Source organism: Bombus fervidus, chromosome 1 (assembly GCF_041682495.2).
Source record: "Bombus fervidus isolate BK054 chromosome 1, iyBomFerv1, whole genome shotgun sequence".
Lineage (NCBI taxonomy): Eukaryota > Metazoa > Arthropoda > Insecta > Hymenoptera > Apidae > Bombus > Bombus fervidus.
Genome location: NC_091517.1, coordinates 11,907,198 through 11,929,210, shown reverse-complemented (window position 1 = coordinate 11,929,210; position 22,013 = coordinate 11,907,198). Strand labels below are relative to the sequence as shown.

Here is a 22,013-nt window from a genome sequence, read left to right as displayed (position 1 = left end):
TTTATATATTTTTTATATGTATGCATTCTATGCATTTTCACACCTTCAAATTTTCTTTAAATGTATAAAAATCCGCAGTCTAGTATTAAGACAGTTTAATATTTGATTAACAGTGAAAAATTGTAACAAAAAGAATGATAGAGGCGATCTTGTTTCAATCAAGGTAAGAATGATATATCTCAGCTAATAAAATATACTCATATAACTTTTGTGTGTTTTTTTTAATAAAGAAGATGGGTTTACATATTGTATCACGTATCATTCAATTTGAAACTTATAATTGGAGTTGTACCGTACAATGGGTAAAATTGCATGTACATTGATGAAATAAATAGTCAATACAACCGAATGAAAATTATAGAAAATTTGGGTACTATAATTATCTACTATAGTAATTTCAATCTAATAATATAATAGGCCATGTAGAGCCACCACATACATATACATATATATTAACTTTTTTTTCCACACTGTCCACCACAAATAGGACAATAAATTGAACTACACTCACATTCTTATCGCTGCCACACATGCACATGTCCATTTCATACTATTTCGCATCTTGCGTTTATTGTAACGACATTATAATTTAATTATGAATAATGATAAGAACACATCGTTTAATTGTATCTAACGCAGTAGCTATCTACCAGTAACATTATAGAAAATACATAACGACTTTCTTATCGTCAGACCGATTACATACGAATTGTTACTTGTTAATTGACATTTCCAATACTGCGAATTGCACGCGATTTTTTTTGCTGGTGTATAATTACAATGTTTAATATTTTCAACGTAAAATGAAGAATATTAGTTAAAAAAAGGACATTCTAAATACACTTGTTTGATTTATTTTGAAAGGAAATATTCTGATTTAATATATTTAATCATTTTATTAAATTTGGGAACAAGCTTTTCAATTTCACTCATACATTAATTAATTATTCACCATATCGCAGATGTTCCAATATATTAATATACCTCAAGAGAAAGAGAGAGACAATTGGTTGTCATTTTTCTTATGTTTTCATTATGAATGGAGTATAAACAAAATTATTTATAGTATCATTATATATGTATTACGAAAAATAATACAAAAAAATGAAAAATAATTTGGCCATTGTTAGGTATCAAAATGTGCATACAGTTTATGTGAACTTTAACAGTAATAATTATAGTAATATAGGATCTTGAACAATTGATAGTTTAAAAAATTGTAAGGAAATTGCAAAAAAAGTATATTTCATATAAATATAATATTGGATATAACTTTAATGTGAATATAATTTCAAATTTTTATCAATACAGTAATTTAAACAAAAAATGTATATCCCTGAATTTTTAGAATTTTATTTCATTTTTTACTGATCCTTCGTTGTAAATAAAATGATCGAGTAAAAGCGTGAAAAAAGATTATAATAAAAGATTAATGACTCATAATAATATAATAGCGTAAGATTTTGGCATAAAAAATTGATATTTGTATGACCATAGACACTGTTTGACGCATTATATGTCAAATATTCTATTACATCCATTCCTATAAAATAATAATTAATAAACTGTTTCGTTAATTTTGCACATCCGCGATAATATAATCTTAGAAAACAGTGTAATATAAATACACGGTACATATCTATAGGATGGCAGAAGAGAATTTTTGAAGAACATCAATAATTCTCTATTGGAATGAGGCATGTTTTGTATTGTAACAGGGAACATGTATGTATATCTAGGTGCCGTAAATTCTTCAAAAAGTAGTTGGACAGAATGGTCATGTATATTATTGAATTCAAATTTAGTTCAGAAGCTAAGTCAATTATCGTTTTCACAAAGAGATTCCATTTAGTCCCATTTTTATTGGTCTGTCTGTAAAGATAAGTATTTAGAGAAGTATAAATAAATAAATTTTTCACTGAAACTTTTCAATAGCGTTTATCAATGTGTTCCTTGGCGTTGTCTGTGCATTTCTTTGTCAAATGAGATATATATATATAGTTTTATATTTATATACAAATTATATTAAGAGTTAGAAAGACTAGTAGTTTTATACTAACTTAGTTGTCAATACACTTACACAACGAGTCATTTATGCAGTGACCCTGCATTATAAATAGGAAAACTTAAGAATCGTTTTCATATTTTGTGTTCAAAGATTTGAAATCTATTCAAGGCGATTCTCTTCACCTTTGTTTTCTGGTCATTTTGAGTGAAGTACACATAAAGCTCTGATAGTTCTTGCATCAAGAAGATCTGGAATCTTTACCAGGGAGAGTTTGTTAAGCTTTGCAATATTTTGCTTGGAAAATGGATCACCTATCTATATTACATCAATACAGATATCAATTATTACTTTAATTAGTTATAAACTTAGACTCAGTATATATTATTACTGAACTGTAATGGCTTAATAATATTTCTTTACTTTCTGACAGTCAGAGGGACGATAGGTTTATAACAGTACGTGATATAAATTATAACTTTCCTTACTTCCTAAAAAACGTAATTCAAGACGCTATTAAAGATTTCCCTTTCGTACAATTGTAACCTTATAATAACAGAAATTTTATAATAAAACAAATTAACGCTTGAATCCGTGTTGTACATATTTGTGCACAGGCAGTTTAATAATTGTACTTTACGTAACTAAAGTTTACTAATTGAACGTTCTTTACTAAATTAATATTTTAATAGATAATATAAACGAATTTTTGTGGCTTTTGATTGATCTCGGCTCACGTACCGTAAACCCACTCATCGTGTAACCATCTTTAATTTTCATTGATAATAAACGATCATGGTTATAATTTCACGCAATTCTCTAACTAATTAACTTTGAGATTAAACGCACATATTGTTACTTCCTAAGTTTACAATGTCTATCTACTTGAACGGTCATTTAAGATTTCATTTATAACTATAACAACAACGATGATGACAATAGTTATGATTATGATTATGATAATATAATGAATAATGATAAATAGCGATAATTACAACTTTATCATGATTAATTCTTATTCATGTTACTATGCATTGTACGCTATTTGTTTTAATGGAATGTCTATCTTGATTTTCATTAGAGTTCAAATAAAACTACATCTGATATTGAGTATATTTTTTCCTATCAGAGCTATTTTTCTCATAGCCGTTACTTTCTCTTATTTTCGACTTAATAATAAATTCAACTTGTTTTGCGTTAACATGGCCGATAAAAAATAAAAAATCATATGTTCGAGGTGGGTACAGAAACGTATTTAATATTTGATGGGAATGACGCACGCTAAGTATGATCAACCGAATGAAGATAAAACTTCATTCTATCCCAATTGTTTCGAAAAATTTTAATTTCCTTAACTATGAGCAAATGTCATTAGGTTTCAATCAGTTTATGTGCCACTTTAGAAGTGTCTAATTTTATAACGGTGAGTTTCTCTACCAGTCTTTTCTCCTTCTCCGAACCTAGGCATTTTAATTATTAAAATCGTCATATTTTGAACCCTGTGTTTGACTGTGTCTCATTTTCAACAACATTTGTGTATGGCACAAATGAATATAGAGCTCACATAACTAATATGCGTATATTACTTTTACTTCTTCCACGCGGGTGCACTAATTGCGGGGAAGAATTTAGAATTCATACTTCTTCATTCTTCGTTCGCTATTATTTAACCCTGTCGCAAAATTTCATGTTACAATCTGCCAATCTTGAATTTGTATACTATACCGATGTTCAAAGATATACATATACCATTTTCCTTTAAAGTAGCTTGTTTCACTTTCTTTACTATAGGTATATAATACGCGTAGTATTTGGGATAACGGCAATAAAATTATTATTAACGATCGTTTAATAAATCGCCGCAAACATTTTCCTTCGTTTTCTTATTGCAAATATTATTATAGAAATCTTGATTAATTTTACAAAATTCACTTGCCCACAATTACAGTTGGTTAGAAGAGTTCCAGTTTTGGCAATCCAGAAACGTGGAAGTCAATCATCGCTGTTGCTGCTAACGTTGTAAGGAAAGACTGTCAGTACGGTAGTATTCGATGATCTGATGTTAACCGCTGATAACACGGACGGTCCACTTGTTTCTACTGCATGCTAAAGCCTCCATAAGCTAGATCTTCGTGCTCCTGATCCTGATCCTGGCATGCATATACACAGTGATTTTATTAGGGCCAATAATAATTCGAATGACCTATTTCTATGTAAAATGATTATATCGAACGTACGTAGTGTTATGTGATCAATGCTAGATTTTCTACTAAAATGCTGCTAACGAATTGAAAATATTTAAGTGAGTGAGTGAGTGAGTGAGAACTAGCGAATTTTCAATTCCATCATAAAAATATTAGTGGAGAACGCAATGGTACCGGCTTGTGTTTAACGACATCCTCCTTTATCTATGATTGTACCGACCAGCATGAGTAATGGCCACCATCTCTATGGGCAAGGAACCTCTTCGTTTGACGATCGGTTCAGGAATCGAGTCCTTTTTTCCTAGTTCCCTCTTCCATTTAAGCCATGTGCCATTATCGTTTCCATCTGTGGATCCTCCAGAGAACATTTCTGGTCCTCCGGAACTCCTTCTCCTCAATATCTTTTTCCGATTACGAGGCTTACCATTTATGCTACTCCTATTGAACATATCACGGCGTAATTCGGATATGTCTGCTGGCACTGAACCTCGCCGTGGTGACGGCATGCCAGGGCCGGTACTATCGATTATTCTTGTTATTCCGTTATTGTTGCTACTTCCGGTATTGTTATTATTATTGTTATTATTTATTGGGAGATTTTCTCGTTCATCTAGAAACATGCAGCTAGTAGTAACAAACTTCAAGCAAAAACTTGTTAATTACAATTTTAATTATATAGCGTATATACATACTTGTTAAAGACAAGATATTGCCAAGAAGATTTCCAAGAGCAGTTTCTTGCGGGAGACTTGCTCTTCGAGGTCCTGCAACATTACCCTCTCGAGGTCCTAAGGCTAATCTATTAAAGCCACCACCTGAAAATACAGCAAATATTATTATAATATTAACCACGATTTATTGATTTTATGGAGATTTAGCATTGTTATTTGTTGTTCTCTTACCTTGTTGTCTAGTAATGTCATTTGGTACAGAACCACGCCTGGAACTATGATCAACCCTGGTTGGTATAGCTGGTGCCGTAATGTCATCCAATCTAGACATGAGGCCAACTGGAGCAGAGCCACGTCGTCTGGTCCATGACTAAATAACGATCGACAACATATTTTAATTTGAATTGGTACTTATTCAAGATGAAATAGAAATTAAAATATTGTAGTAAATATAACTATAATTTCTGTGCTGCCATTTCTAAGTTACACAATTATTTTTTTATAATTCATTATTATATTAACTACTCAAATTTATCAATTATTATTTTTAAACAAATTAATTGTTCAAAAAATCTAGAAGCTGTATATTAGGAATTGAATATATTACGGAACTTTACCTGACTTCCCTTTCTAGACAAATTAATTCCTTTTGTATCTTCTATCGCTCGCGGATCAACGTTCTCCTTCATCTGCATATCCATACTTAGTTTGGCTACTTTTGAATTTCGTTCTTTCATAGGATCCGGATCCCGTTTGTTACCGATAGAAACAATCTCGTTATTCGTATCTGCTCTTCGCGAGTCGCTACCACTGTCGCTCGACGAAGACACGCTCTGAACAAGGGGCGGCGAGTCTGGCGGGCTACCAATAAAGAACACTTTATGTGTGCTAAGTTCGGAGGATACTGGTATCGCGGTAAATCGTCTACCACTGGTATCAGTCGTTATTGTCTTAGTTTCTGGCACAGGAGTTGAGTATCTTCGTAATTCGGAGTTGGTGCACTTTGGTTTCGCAGTAACGGCTATCGAACCATACTGTTCTGATTTTTTAAATATTGTAGTCCGTTGCTCCTCGCTTATCGACTTTTCACTTTCTAATATCGTCTTCGAGACGAAGATAGTACCTGGCTTAGATTCTTCCTCGATGCTGTGACCATCCTTGTCGGTACGTGAACCGGCTAAAGACGCGTAGAAGACATGCGTGGAATCTGTTCCTTGAGCAGAAGTTGGTCGTTTGTATCGATTTTTTAAGCTGATATCTTCTATACGGATCGTTTGAACCGAATGACGACGTGGATATTCGATAGTTGGTACCGGTTCTGTTTTCTGTCTAAACGTTTCTGGAATCGCGGAACCTCGTCTCTTATTTAACATATTTACTTCTTTTGACATTGCAACGTTACTGGTATCCATTTCTTTTGACGGAGGAGTACCGCAGCGGCCATCCGAGCACGATTTCTCTTTCACCGAGCACGAAGAAGAAGCCGAACTGTCTGCCTCTAATAAGATCTGTGAGTAACATTGCGACATCTCCGCGGTCGTGGACAAATACCTTGTTCTGACATACGGTTGTAGTGGAGGGAAGGTCTGTTGTCTTGTCAGTTGTTTCGTCTGCGTATTTGGCTTTTCCACATCCGATTGTAATACCGTGCTTAATCTCGAGGCTTCAGTACTATTCGTGATACTGGCTATGCTGGTTTCTGGCAAAAGACTTTCAGCACTGACCGGTCTTTCCCCTGTATTACTGGCACTCGGGGAAAGTTCGGGTATACTGGTCTTAGACGACAATAAAGACATCGAGCTTGGATCTAAAAGACTCTGGTCATCCAATTTCCATAAAAGATTCCTCGATTTGCTCTGTTCAGTCGGTAGACTCTCACGCCTAACGTTACTTCGTGGAAGAAGAGTCATGGGTTGCGTGATACTTAATGGTACGGAATGGCGTCTTCCAACACGTTCCAGACCAACTCGCGCTGGCAGACTCTGCATCTTAGAGGATTGAACGTACGCAGCTGGTATCAGCAAATCGATACTTGCTGTATCCTCTTCCGCAGCTGGATCTCCCACAGAGCTGACGGCGTCTTCCACCTCCTCGAGTTCCGAGATTTCCGTTTCCGTATCCTTCGCTGTTTCTTGTAAAATTAAAGCTTCCCATTTCTTCTGATTTGTACGCAGGTGTTCCATTAACGATACACTGAGACCATCGCCCAGGAAACGATGCCATTCCTCGTATAGAGGCGTCACGACGAATTTAAAGAATCCAGCCTGTATCTTTGGTATGCTAGTGGTATGCCGATCGCATAATGGCGTCACCGGAAGGTTTAGACGACGTTCGTAATCACCTTGACGAAAGAATTCTTCGCATACTTTGTGCGACCACTTTTGCGAGATGTCCCAAGGCCTGCACGGGTTCGATATGTCGGCGCATTTCAGGGCTATTTGCAGGATAAAATGTCGATCATCTGCGCGTCTCATTTCCAGCAGGTTATCGTCCAAGTAATGCTGCAAACATACGGCAGAAGAAGGATGAAATATGATAAAAAGAAGATATTAAAATAATATGAAAACGATAGAAGAAATAGAGTTCTCTCTCTCTCTCTTCCTTTGCTTCCACGCAATTTTCTTTCCTAACGCGTATTTATATTTATAGATAAAATAGAGATTGCATAAAAATTCAATATCTTTAATGAATTTGATATCATCGTTTGGTTACTCGATTTTTAGTGTATTGTTCATATGTTACGACGCGTGAACCGTTCTTTAATAAAAACTGCTGTATTGTCTGAAGAAAGTTTGTTGGACCGAAAGGACTGTTTCCATCAATTTCTCATATTTTCTCAGACGCAAAGTGGTATTCATTAAAAATAAGCCAAATACATCTTCTTTGTAAAATCTCGTTTTTTCAAAGTATTTTTTGCATCGATAAATAGTTAACGTGTTAATATTGCCTATAAGTTGACGAATGTTAACAAGATTTTTCACAGCTCACTTTGAATCGAATGAGAAACTCTTGTTGTCTGGTGATGTCCGTCGCTAAAATCAACGAACTGATGTGCCGCTGAAGTTCTGGCCTCACGTTGGCTGGCAGTTGATCGGAAACTCCGCTCTCCAGAAGACATCCTATCGCTGATCTCCAATGATGGTTCTCAAGAACCGACGTGTTCTGGAAAACCGTCAACGAACGTTTCTCACCAGTTCTACGCAGCTGTGTATTAAACATGCAGAAAATTGCGTCGACTTACTTGATAGAGAGCAGCCAAGTGATTGCTCGTGGCAACTAGGAACGGTTGATTGACGCCTGGATGATCCAGATCGTGCGTCACCGCGGCAATCAGCGACGCCATAATCTCCAAGTTGGTTAAGTGCGCCCTAATCTGTAAATTTACAACGTTGCACATCTCATTGTACTTCATCTTTTACAAGCCATAAAAATCTTGTCGTATATACTTACTTTTTCTTCTTGGAGGAAGCAGTGCATCGCCTGCGTCACATCGGTCGCGTGTATACTGTTGTGGTAAGGATTTGTGCTATGATAACCCTCCTCGATGAAGGCTGAATGGGAGAAGACGGAGTATGATTAAATTGTTTGCCATATGTTTTTTTAGATCTTGCGTGGCTGTTTTAAATAAAAATTAGCTTAAACGATAGGAATCACCGTTTAAACGAATTACAAAGAATAAGAGTTGCTCACGCGAGTTTCTTTGCATCTAACGTGTTATGTGTATTCGAAACGTACAACTTCATCAATTTCGTTGTTTAAATGATGTAACGATGTAATAAAAGATACGAGTGAAAGAGTTCGATAAAATTTCTATTTTTCTGTAATTTAAACTTCTATCGCGATCTCTTATTTAACAATTAGCTCTTGCCTGCGTATTTGTTCGCGTGGATATACGGAACGATTTTTAAGCAGCTGCATTTTTATGAATGAAATACCTACGTGTTTTTTATATTAACAGTTAGGTGATTCTTCGTAGTAAAGAATATTAAATTATAAAAGGATTCGATCTCAGAACAAACACTACGTGAACAGTAATTATCGTTGCTTGACTTTTACCAAACATGGGAGCGCATACAATTCGGATGCCAAGCTATCTCTCATCTTCTAGGAAATGGATAGAGATGAAACATAATCTATTGTTTTTCTCGGATACTAAGTTATAGAACAGAGAAAACCCATGAAAATCCGTTCAGTAGTTTTTACGTGATACGAGACAAGCAAACAGGCAGACAAAAATTCCAAATATTACCTTTTCTCCATTTTGTAGTTTATGATCTGTTCCTGGATGATTGGGGTTTCATTTTTTTTTATTCAATGTGTAGACACAATGCTTCTACCGTTTCATTATATGTATATAAATGTTTTAATTTTCATATAAAATGAGTTTGTAATAGAACGATAAAAAGCTAAAGAGTACTGAACGCGCAAACGAATCGAAAATGAAAGAGAAAAAAGGAGATGAGAAGAGAGATGAAAAAGCTACTGAATCGAAGATGATAACGAGATATTAGTTGGTAGTTAATTTACGTCAAGAAATACAAAATACCGAATCGAAGTTTACTTGGTATATAAATTTTTGATAATAAATAAATTAATAAATAAAACAAGGAATCGAAAAAGTAACATAATTAAAAATGTCTCGGGGCTACGGCAAAGTTAGAACGCAGACTCTGCAGACATCGAAGAACATCAGGATGTAACAAAAATAATATTCTTAATATTCCATAACAATTTCCACGCGAGTTTTTACGCTTAATTAATTTTAACGATATAACTCCCCAACAATGAACGATTGCGCAACAGAAAACCACAAATCATTTCATCGAGTATTTTAGGTAAATCTCCTCGGGCTTTGTCTTGTAAATCCCCTAAAATACCTTTGAACAAATAATACGGTCGACCATCTCGATACTTTTTTCAATAATTATTATCCATCATCCTCTCTATCGAGAGAAACTGCAACAATGATCCTCGCGTAGCCAAGTTTGTTTTAGTCGACCGATTGCGGACTTAAATTTTCACGTAACCCCATCCAATCTCTCTTTTATACATGTCGCTACATAAATCCTGTTTGTATGGAAATTTTATACAGAATAAATAAATAATAAGCATCGTGTACAGTCTATAAATACGAATACGTACGGCGCGTAAAGAGGGCCGTTTCTCTTCACGGGACTCTCCCCTTTTGAATATTTAATGGTGACGAATAGCTTCCGACCTGTATTCCAGGCCCGACGATGACGTAAAAATTTCGTGCAAAAAGAGAGCAACGATCATTAATACGGAGGTATACGTGGCTTCTGCCCTTCACGGAAACGCAGTATCGGAGAAACGGGCGCGATACGGTGGCTCGCGAAGGTATTCGAACACTTACCATTGAGTTTTGTTTACGAATGTGTCGTGCGTATTACACGAATACGAAACTTGGTGATATTACGAACGAGTTTATAATTTCTAAATTAAATCGCGTCTTACGAAAATTCAAAAAGTGTCTGACTACATTTTTAGCGCGGTGTATATTTATGTGCGTTCACGGGGTTTTCATTCAACGCTTGCAAGCGCGTTTTCCAAAATCATGAAATATCACAAAGTATTTTCCAAATAAAAAAGTTTTGACAAAGTGATCGCTTGTATTTACTTACCGAACAATTTCCACACGGTTACCACGTCCAGGTTGAAGTACTCCAGAAGTCCGTACCAGTGGAAAAGGTGGACGCATAGTACCGGAAGCGAACGTCCTGAAAATCAAACGCAACGTGATACGACGGGAATGGTATCTAAGCTGTAAGTCGAGCTACCGTGTCGTCGAGTTAAAACCTCATGGACATTAAATAACAGTAAACTGAAACTACTTTAAAGCAGAAAAATTTCAAATGATGAAAGGAAGATAGATAAAACGAGGAGAGAGGAAGGAATAAAGAAGAGAATTAACAACGTTTGCACGGATGCGATTCGCATTTCTAATAGGTTTTACTCTTTAGTATTATTTGTACCAAATTTTCATAAATTTAATTAATATCGCGAAGACACTATATAAGATTAAAGTTTCATTTGAAAAGAAAAAAAAGAAAAACATATTTCATATGCATTCAAGCTGATAATAATTAACAGCAAAGCCGGTTAACACGTCGACTGTCACGCGAATTTTATATATTTTACTCTGGGAGCCACGATAGATTATACGCGACACCATGACATTTCCATTTTGCAAAATATTATATTGTATTTCGCGCATTTTCTTCTAACGATATCCAAATCGTTTACATCGTTGAAAATTTGTTAGTCTATGAAATTTGTCTTGTTTTAATCTACTGAGAATCAACGTTGGTTTAATACAACATTTCGTTTTCAATTTTCCCAATCAATTTACATTCTCCAGTTCTGTTTCCTGACACTGTGGCTATAGAAAGGAAACTCCAAGGATTCGTTTAATATTTCTTTTACGTCACCATTTCTTCCATCTAGATTCTATAATTTTATGAAATTGAAAATTGACGGAAATCGAAATGCAGTAGAACCCCCCTTATCCGAACACCTATTATCCGAATATCCGAACGCTCTATCATCCGAACACGATATTTCCTAGTAACAGATGCCTCTTTCCGTTTCAAATATGTACATACGTATTTCATTCGTATACAGTGGTGTTCACATACGAAACATAGTGTATATATACACAATGTATTCTTTTCTCTATTCGAGAATGAATTCGAGAGAGAAAAATTCGGATGAACTTTGATTTGAAGAATTTAGTATGAAACTAATAGCGTTTTAACTATGAAAACAAAATACCACATAATTGAAAAGCTCGGAAGCGATGTAACTGTAACAGAATTAGCAGAAATACACGGTGCTGGGAAAGCCACGATCGCAGATCGCATTAACATTCATATTAAAAAGCAAAGAGATGATATCGAGCATTATCCAAAGCATATGGATTCCTCGGTAAATGCAATAGCGGAAAAACCTTCGAAATATACGTAATATACGTAAGTAGACGTAATGAAATGATTTTAGATAAACATAAAGCGATAAAGACGATTAATAACGACGATTTTAAACAAATGGAAAGAACGAACGAAAGAGCGTTAATTGGAATGATGCTTTCTCATGTCGAGTCATTCGTGGTATTCGAAAAAAGGCTTCGATGGTTCAAAGTAGAAAAAGAATCTAACTCTCTGCGGTTACTTCCGTTGAAAGAATTGCGTGATTTAGCAGGCAAAAAGATACCAGATCCATATTTAAAGAAATTGCCAGTCGATGTTAATCTGTATTTGAACAAATGAAATTTTACGTCAGAAACGTGATTGTTCTGTTATTCGAAAATTCCATTGTTCCAACAGTTTTGTCTCCCTGTTACTTCGAGTAAGGGAAGCTACACTGTATTTATCACGTTGTGATCAATTATCGGGTTGGTTCTTAATTAGTTAGTCGTTCTAAAAAATTTCATAACGTCGGCTACCGATGACCACCGAGCGTGTTAATTAATAACTGCACCGGACTTAAACAGGCCCAATCGAAAATGTTCTCGCTTTCTCATAAATATCACGGTTTCTCAGTTCGCTCCGGCTCGTGCCAAATAAATCAAGCTGCGCGTGAATATTAGATCGCGATGGATCGCGAGGATTCCCGCGGATCCTGCAGGTTGGAAAAGCGAAATACTCTTATTTCAAGCGAGAACTACGCTTTTTTTCTCGATACCACGCGTTTCGCTGCTCTTTGCATGCTCACACGCGGTTTTGACGTTGAATGATAAATCGGGTCGGAGTTACGTTAAAAGCGACGCTTCTTTCTAGGAATTTCTTTTCTGTTTTTTTTTTTTTTTTTTTTTTTTGATATTTTCAAAGATTCTTTTTCACACACGACGGTGAATATCGAGATGCTGGTGCATGTTCCGTTGCAAAATCCAATTTTTAGAAAGCATGTATCGATGGTGAATTATGTATCTGTTGCTGTTTATTGCAGCTTTTTCGTTGCTTGAAGGTTTTATGGTGCTTTCTTTGTATTACGGAAAACTCCTAAATTTATCGCTCTATCGTGGCCTATAAATTTATAAAATTGCCTTTTTCTCTATGTTATTGTAGAAACGAAAAATAGATCAATGCATCTGTTGTTTTCTTTTTACATTATACCGTCGATATTTCGTTAACAAATACAGTTTTATCCAATTTTCTTCATATATCAAATGATCCGTAAATCGTTAATCTTTTTCGAATAATAAGATTATCGTTTTTATTTCGTGCTAGGTTCGTGCTAGATATATATAATATTTTTCCAAAAATTGTGAAATCTTTTTACAGGACGATTGTATTTGAGTATGTTGTTAAAATTTTATTTACCAAGATTTAGCTTGAAGGAATAAACCGAGGTAGAAACAAAATGTATCAAGCGGGCACATACACGAAAACATTGTAATAGACGTAAACTTCGGTATAATGAACGAATAGAATACAATACGATACAACGTTAAAATTTTATTTACGTTTGTATAATTTTTGTAATAGTTTTTAAAAATAATTGAATTATTTACATTTTCTGAATGACGAAGTTTGTATTGTACTGTATGGCGCAATCGTGTAGTGAAATTATTTTCTCACGGATATCTTTCGTTTAGATTTGGTATCGTATTGTTGCTGTAAGGCATCTTCTCGTTTGAATTCATGCAACAGACAGAAACGACTTCTCGGAAGAAGTACTTTGTTTGTGAAAGACATTTTGCAATATTAACAGGGCAGAAGTAAAACGCCGTACCAGCCAGTTTGCTTTATAAAATACATAATACAACGCTGAAGCTTTCAGTACGTGGATAACGTAAACATTCTCTCGTGGCGGGGCGTGGGTATTAATAAAACATTATACACAAAAATCCGCAAGAATCCCGCAACAACCCGATGGAACAAACAGCTTCGGTAGGTATTTAAATTACAGGATAAATAAAAAAATTGAGAATATCTTTCTCTGAACAACTAACTATTACATCTTATTTTTACTAGAAACTGTAATGTGCATTTTACTTTGGTATTATCAAAGTGACATATAGTATTAAACATTTAATGAAATAGAATATAAAAAAAATACTCAACATAGCAAATATAAATATAAAAAAGTATTATCGTAATCTATGTTATTTAAGTAAACAGCTGTTAGTGTAATAAACGTTAATGTAATATTCTTATATCTGATTTTTTGGCAATAGAAATATTCTCCATCCTTTTACCAGGTAATGCATATTAAACCTTGATCAGCTGAAATTGACTTGTATCAGCTTTTATTCGCATTGCAGACGAATAACAAGCTGCCTTAATTTTGCGATCGAGAACTTGGCAAACTTTGTTATAAATTATTCCAATAGTTAATAGACACTAGCCGTGCAATTTTTATAACCGGGAAAAATATGCTTTTCGATCCGTTATTTGTTGAAAATAGCAGAAAAACGATTAAACGTTTATCAAAATAGAAAAAATTCAACGGAGAGGATTGTTATTTATTTGTAATTAGATATTTCAAGCAAACAGATTGACTTGGTTTAAAAAATTCAATTAAAAGCATGCAATTCCTACAAAGCACGGAACGTATTAATGATTCAATCGATGCAATAAAACTTTCCGTTCGAACGTAAATATCCTCAACCAATTTACTCCACTCGATTATTAATTTAATCTTTTGAAAAATAGCTGCCTAACCTCGAGCTTTCGTCTATCGCTTTCAAAGTCAACGTGTTCGCGATGTCGAGGTTCAACGAGCCACGAAACCAGCGAACTTCTTTTCTTTTTTTTCTTCTTTCTTAATTGCTTACCTCCCGTCACCGTTTCCAGCGTGAACGCATTAAATCGCCAGTTGCTAGCCTTCTGTAACACGCACTGCAACAAACCATCAAATATCACATTAGGTCGACAGTGAAATAGACGACTGTCGCTAGAAAGGGTTGAAACGTGTTCCCGAGCACAATGTCACTGTAATGGAACAACCGTGTCCATTTCTCGAGAATATAATAAAATAAATCATTAAGGATCTGGAACGTGGCTCTGTTAATCGAATTCTCTCGTGTCGTTTCGTGAAATTATGTGCCTCGGAGCAATAGCAAGCTTCGATGAACGCGTAATAATGCATACGTGGGTCAGTGAATCAAAGAGAGCTTTCAGTAAATTTCAAACGTTCTGTTATAGAAACTTTTGAATACGAAAGTTTCGCAGAATGCTTGCCACATGTTCCTTTGTGTTTATTTCGTTTATTGGCGAACAGAATTAATAGGAAATGAAGGATATGACTAATAATTAAATTGATGTAATTATTATATAGTACTTTATATACATATATAGGTAATACTTAATTGTTTTGTGGATAATATTTGTTTGGACGTATACAGGGTATCTCAGTTACGCGAGGTTACCTAGATATCTGTCTTATTTACGATTGTATGAAAAAACTTCTCAGGGCGAAGCTAAACTATTTCAAGAAGCACGTGTAACGGTGAGAAGAATTTTTTCACAAGTTCATCTTTTCTAGAAGATTTCAAGGTTATTGGTGTATTTTTAAATGATACCCTATAGTTTTCGACCTTGGGGAAAAAATTGCGTCCTGAAATAATTTAACTTTGTCCTGATAAGCTTCTCATTCAATCGCAAATAATATTTAGGTGATCTAATCGAGATACTGTATATTTACAAATACATATTAATATTATACTGCTAAGTCACGATTTAGATAGTATAATATTCAGTCTATTATCGAAAATGATCGTAGGAAAAGAAATTATATCGTGCGAAATTTCGTATCAAGGTTAAGCAAGCTACACAAGTTTGTAATGAATGATAACGACAAGGCTGATCGTTTGTAACAGAAATCATTCTTACATAAACGAAATTAATCTTTATCACTGTATTTTACAAAAAAATACAAGCAGTAACGAACGACAAGTAAAATTTTACTTTTAGAACGATACGACCATCTGTATCTTTAAATAATAGAATTTAAGAACGTGTAAGTACATTTAATTGACATTAGAAAATATATTACCTTAAAGTGAATACGCGTGAATATTTTGTACACACTTCCTATAATGATATTGACGTTCAACTTTTTAAAATCGACGTGAATTTAAATTAATAACGAAAGTGTAAGGAGGTTCAAATGGATTTTAGATAGAAGGTCTTCATCTTCTTTCACTTTAAAAGGGTGGAACAAATTGAAACTTGGATGGATATGCTGCTAAATGTACCCTTATGCCATTAAGCACAAGATGAAATATTGATCCTCCGAGTGTGAGTGTATATATATATATATATATATATATATATTCTATATATATATAATATATATAGAAAGGGTCATGCATTTATTAAATTTATAAGTATAACAAAAAATTCGTTCAAATTTAGCTACACGTAGCTTATTATTCTCCGTTTTTACAACTATCCTAATTAACAGATAAAATTAAAATGAAGGAAATCACGCTTGGAATTTCAGCATGTTGAACGTTAAGAAATTATGTATGTGTTTTGTAAATTTTTTTAACAACTGTACAGGAATAATTCCTATTAAAATGTAATCCCTTCATTCAGTACAATGAAAAATTCATATTTCCTTTCATTAAAAAACATATTTCCAGCATTTCTAAAAAAAAAGAAAAAAGTTGACATTACTATTTCTTTTCTGTGAACTATTATTATCTTGCAATCAATCAACTTCTTTCTTTATTTAGTTACAAGCATGATTAAGTAAAGTCGATCCTCTTTTATTTTTTAAAAAATTACGTTTTTCCCATCGGTGTTATTGTTCTTGAAATACAGCGATATTTCCCTTTTTCTATGGAACATGAGAATCAACGAACGCGTAAATTCTAAGCAGAATCAATGACTTTCACCCAGCATCACGATCATTACTGACCAGCAATGTATTAGCATTTAACCGGTTAAATTGCACAAAGGTTCTGATCGTTCGACCGGTGTCATCGGTTTTCCGCTTCAATTACATAACAGTTTAAGTGTCTTAACTACTTCAGATTTTATCGATCCGATTACCTGGACCGGTTTCGTTAATTGATCAGTTTTTTTATTTCGATCTAATAAGTTGTACAAAATCAGTCTGAAAAAATGAAGCGTTGTGGATATAATAGCAAATTACATGCATCTGCTGATCTTTTTCTGCAATTATCTCGCTTATCTACTTTAATATCAACGACCTTCTATGTCGCTTTAGATCTTGTTTGTCCCATTGGATTTGTTTTTATTTCATTAGTTTTTAATTCATATTCGCTAATTAAATTCTATTTAAGTACTTAGGTATTATTTAGTAATTAAGTATTAACCATAACTAATTTCAGTAATTACAATTACTAATTGAAGAGTGCTTGTAAAAAAACACTGTAAGTGCTAAGAAACGAGTTTTTCAGGAGGAAAAGAAAACTTATGCATGATAATACATGATTAACCCAAATTCATGAAAAAGGAAAGTGTATGTGTAGAAGAAAATTGTTAGTTGTAAAAACGACTCAATGTTTCAATCATTTAGATAGATGGTATAAACAAAAGCCAAAAATCAGTTAACCAATGTTTATTGGGATTTATATCTTTTTCTATAGAAACGATATCGTGAAACCATCCTCTAGCATTATTAATAAATATTTAGAAATGGAAATTGCACATAAATTCTATACTACAGTATTCTCATTGGTACGTAGAATAGTTTCCAATAAAAAATCAAAATTTTTAATTTTGGCACTTACAGTGTTTTGTTTCAATTTTAGTTTAATTATTCACACACTTGCGTAACTTTCCTGCTGTTATTTTTCCAATCGGTCAATAAAATAATATAAAATAAAATAAAAATAGGAGAGTTATAGTTTCCATTTAGTATGTCATATTTTTTTACATTGTTTCGAGGGTTTGAAGCGAAGAACAGGAAGAAAATTAACACGTAAATCGAAAATTTTCGAATTCGTATCGAGATTTTTCGAAGTATATGTACGTAAGACAAAAAGTTGCACGAATCTCCAAATCCTCGGTACTTATATCGATGCCGTAAACAATGTATCCTGTCTGTTGGAAAGTTTAAAACAGTATCTCAAGAGGAAACGACTACCTTTCGGTTGGGAGACTATTTGAAGTTTCTCGAAGTTTCTTCTTCGCGTTGCTTGTATCGATATCAATTTTCGGGAAGTTTCGGGGTCTTCAAGTTTCGGAACTTGAAAGATTGGAACGTTCTTCTAGACGATTGGCAAACTTGAAGATTTGGAAACACGAAGATACGAAAGTTTCGATATTAAAAAATAAAAAAATTAACAAACTTGGCATTTGTCTTCGAAAGGAATATATGAACGTTATTCCATCTAGTTTTCGATTTCATACACGTCACATATATTTTATTGCCAAGGTAATGAACACAGCTTTGACACAGATATAACGCGATACGATTATTCTGTAATTTATGATTCAGCTTTCAACAACTTTGATCAAAGATACTAATATAAACAACTAAACTTAACTTCAAAATATTAGCTCAAAAGTCTCCCGGCGTTCTATAACACGAGATAGCGTAGTCTAGTTTGTCTTAAACTGCAATTCACTATGTCACGATCTAAACTCGAAGAACAATTTAAACAAAAATAATCTACGAGCTTTCCTCCCATTCGTTACGTTTCACCTTCGACATTTCCAACTTTTTAATCTGATATAAAAAAAAAAAAAAAAAAAAAAAGAGAAGAAGAAGAAGAAACGAAAAACCTTGTATAGTTTACCTTCAAGATTTCCAAGTTTTTAATCCAATATTAAGAAGTATGGTTTATAAAACATTCAATGATATCTTTTCCTTATATATTCCTTTCTTACAAGCTTTCCACTTTATTCAAATATAAAATTTAATATCCTATAAAATCTGTATACGTTCTATCCCTTTAACCAACTTCCCTTAATAACACGAATGAAATATCGAAACGATACATATCGTAAGATACGCCGAATCTTAAAGATAACAGTGGATACAATTCCGAGAAAACGGCATCTTTTTACGTATATACATATAAGGTTTAAATCCTCGTCGATTAATGGCTTACCTGAACCAGGCCGTGGAAGATATCGTCCAGGATACCAGGCTCTTCGGTTAAGGATCTAGTGGTAAGCCTCTTACGGCGTCTCTTGTGCATCGTCAGGAATCGACCGGTGGGTCTGGGCCTGGAACGACCGATATCCAAACTCTCTAGCAGGCTGCGGTCTACCTCTGACAAGCGTCTAAACGTCGTATCTGTCCTGGCTTCATTGCGCACTTCCGTCAAAGTCACCGATACGCCGGATGTAGGCAATGCGGCGTTTTCTGCGAAGCAATTCGAAGAAATCGTTAGGCGTGAATCGTGAGATGAAATATGTCACGCGATTTTAACGCGTTAAAGGTACATAGGTGCGTATGTTCCTTCGAGAGTAAAATTATCGCCAGTTGCTTTTGAAAGTGTACGCAAATGGACAGTTGCGTCGAAACTGCCGACAGCGACTATCCAAGTCACTGCCAGATCGGATAGTCACTCTCAACGCAGTGTCCTGTCAGCTTGCGAGAAATATTCACGAGAGCAGCTCTAAAGCAATAACAGTTTCACTGTGTATTCGTTTGTCAGTTGTTCTCGCGAGTATTTCTCGTAAGAGTGGACAATGCGTTGAGAGAGACCGCACGAGTCGCTATGAGATGAAATAGTCGCTCTCAACACTTTAAAGGTAGTGCAGATTAAAGACAGGTGTCCGTGTCCTTTGCTTACAATTCTAACAGGTAAATTCTTTTGTCGCTATTTTATTTTATTTTAGGTTCTAATAGTATATTCAAAATCTTATATTCAAGAAGGTTGCGAGTAAATTTTTCTCTGGAAAACTAATAATTTTCATTTATACTCTGTTGTCCGTGTTATCAGAGATTTGACATTAAGGTAGATTTCTATTTGAACGTAAAGCTATCGCTAGTTGCTCTCGAGAGTATTTCTCACAAGTGGACACTACGTCAAGATACTCTCGAGAGCAATTCGCGATAGTTTTACTCCCAAGTGGACTTTTATCTTTACATTAAAAATAACGCTAAATAGCACGATGATGTTTATCAATGAAAACATGGAATTTTTTTAGCAATATAATACAATTAAGTACGAAGAGGAATATGATATAAAATACAGGCTTTCTTCTTTATAAATATGTGGGCGTTTCTCGAATAATTGATTCTACGTAAATATCGAGATAACAAAGAAAGTTCACGTGTCATCAATGCTGGATGACATTTAGTTTTCGATGTTACCCGCAATTTATCTTTGTACTAGAAGGTCAATGGTTGAAATAAAGACAAACAATGGTCTTATGGAATTGTAGGATTTATGTTTTTGAGATGTTCTACATTGTGAGCATCGAATTTGTTTTTGTCACAATTTGTACATCACGTTGTACATCGTTGCACATTTATCTCGAGAAATATTACCATTCGATGTTAATAGTAGCATTAAAGTAGAGCTATTTTTGAAATCAAGTCGCTCTGGCAATCTTTTTCTATAGTTGCAGTCACGAAATGAATCTTTGATAAATTATAAATAAGTAAACTGATGATCGCTGGGAGATTAATTCTACGTCAGTGCGATACTGCGATTCTCCGTTTGTCGAGATTGAACGCAAACAAAATTGGTCAATGACGATGAATACGCAGAAATATAATAATTTATATCGGGGCTCGTGTTCGGAATTATTAAGAGTATTGTTGCGAGAGTATGACGTTCGTTGCTCGTGTAAATATTCTGCTGGAAACAATAAGTAGACGGTCACGTGCCTGGATGATTCGATAATATCATGCTTCTATTGTTAATAAATTATACAAAATAATTTCTCTAAGACTAAAAAAATTGTCTTGAAAGGTTCGAAGAAGTCGAGGATAAAGAGCTTTCCAGATGACAAGACGATAGAAGACGTTACCTTTGTTACTGAATATTAACTTTTAGAAGAAAATTCCATCGTTAGTGATATTTTTCTACAGATTACTGTCATTAATTGTCTATAATTTGTCACACATTTGTCCATAATTATTATAATCAAAGCGTAACTAAAAAATTGTTACTTTTTCTTTTGTATTATATATAATTTATATTTCATATTTATGAAACTCTGCATGTGTTTCCAATACTATTAAAATATATTAATTTATTTTTTATTATAATTTTAGGAAATATTATATTGTAGAAAATATGCTATAATTTTGGTTAATTACTCTTCCTTTAAACGGACCTTACCACGCTTTACTTGAATAAAATTAGTGGCTACACAAAATTACTAGACTTAATTTTACTCAATTTCTCAGTCTGTTGCATTGTAGAGTTTACAATGGAAAGATAGAAACGTAATGGGAACTTTCACGTGCGCGCAGAATACGGGACTTGACCTTAATTAACAAATTCCCAACTTTTCGCTTACTTACACAACTACAGTTTTCAAAATCGATTCATCCACTTTTCACCTATTCCCAACCTTTTGCATGCGTTTTCCTGGAATACACCCACTCGATAACGAAACTTGTCCTTCATTGGAAAAAGGAGAAAAAGAATTTTCCTTAGAAATTACACGTTTACGTAACGATGCCTCATCTAGAGAGCGATTCGGTTGAAACGCGTCCAAGTAAATAGAATAAATGAACTCCGTGCTTATGTAAGATAAAAAAATTTAATTTTAAACCAATTAATCGATGCTATCTTAGAACCTACATTGACACCTAGCTTCCATGTGCACGAGAGTTGACCTTAATTAACAAATTTCCAATTTCTCAACTGCCTATACAATCCCAGTTCGTTAGGTTCAATCTATTCATGGTCCTTCGCAGAAGTTAACATTTTTTATTGCAATTTTATTTTAAGGAATACCGAAACAACAACTTCATGTCCTTTGGATATATAAGGTGTTCACGCTATTAGTTTTCTGCGATTTTCTCATAAACGACAAGCATGAGAGAAAAAAGGAAAGAGGAGAAAGACGAATGGTCCAATGTGATCTATATATTCGGGATAATATTCTTCGCGCAAGTGCGAAAATGCACGTGCATTTTCCAGTTTAAAAGATATTTTAACTTTAATTTTGTAGAATGTCACGCGAAAAATGAGAAAAGACGTAACGCAGTATTATTGTATTTATG

General features: G+C 34.1%; 1 protein-coding gene across 17 annotated transcripts in view; it reads right to left on the bottom strand.

Annotated features, from left to right (window-relative positions):
• Positions 1 to 202: 202 nt before the first annotated feature.
• The window catches only part of LOC139985753 (uncharacterized), a 138,437-nt gene continuing 116,626 nt past the window's right edge, over positions 203 to 22,013 (bottom strand). For 14 of the 17 annotated variants that reach the window (XM_072000549.1, XM_072000556.1, XM_072000566.1 and 11 more), the window contains 11 exons: positions 18,931 to 19,187; positions 14,677 to 14,740; positions 10,523 to 10,618; positions 8,331 to 8,431; positions 8,122 to 8,253; positions 7,869 to 8,042; positions 5,498 to 7,381; positions 5,112 to 5,250; positions 4,902 to 5,024; positions 4,430 to 4,819; positions 203 to 4,155 (listed from right to left, as the gene is read on the bottom strand). In XM_072000549.1, the coding sequence (XP_071856650.1) occupies positions 4,112 to 4,155; positions 4,430 to 4,819; positions 4,902 to 5,024; positions 5,112 to 5,250; positions 5,498 to 7,381; positions 7,869 to 8,042; positions 8,122 to 8,253; positions 8,331 to 8,431; positions 10,523 to 10,618; positions 14,677 to 14,740; positions 18,931 to 19,187 (3,404 nt within the window). In that variant the 3' untranslated portion in view covers positions 203 to 4,111. Of the gene's footprint in view, positions 4,156 to 4,383; positions 4,820 to 4,901; positions 5,025 to 5,111; positions 5,251 to 5,497; positions 7,382 to 7,868; positions 8,043 to 8,121; positions 8,254 to 8,330; positions 8,432 to 10,522; positions 10,619 to 14,676; positions 14,741 to 18,930; positions 19,188 to 22,013 lie in introns of all 17 variants that reach the window. The other 3 variants (XM_072000540.1, XM_072000588.1, XM_072000598.1) reach the window with 3 other exon arrangements.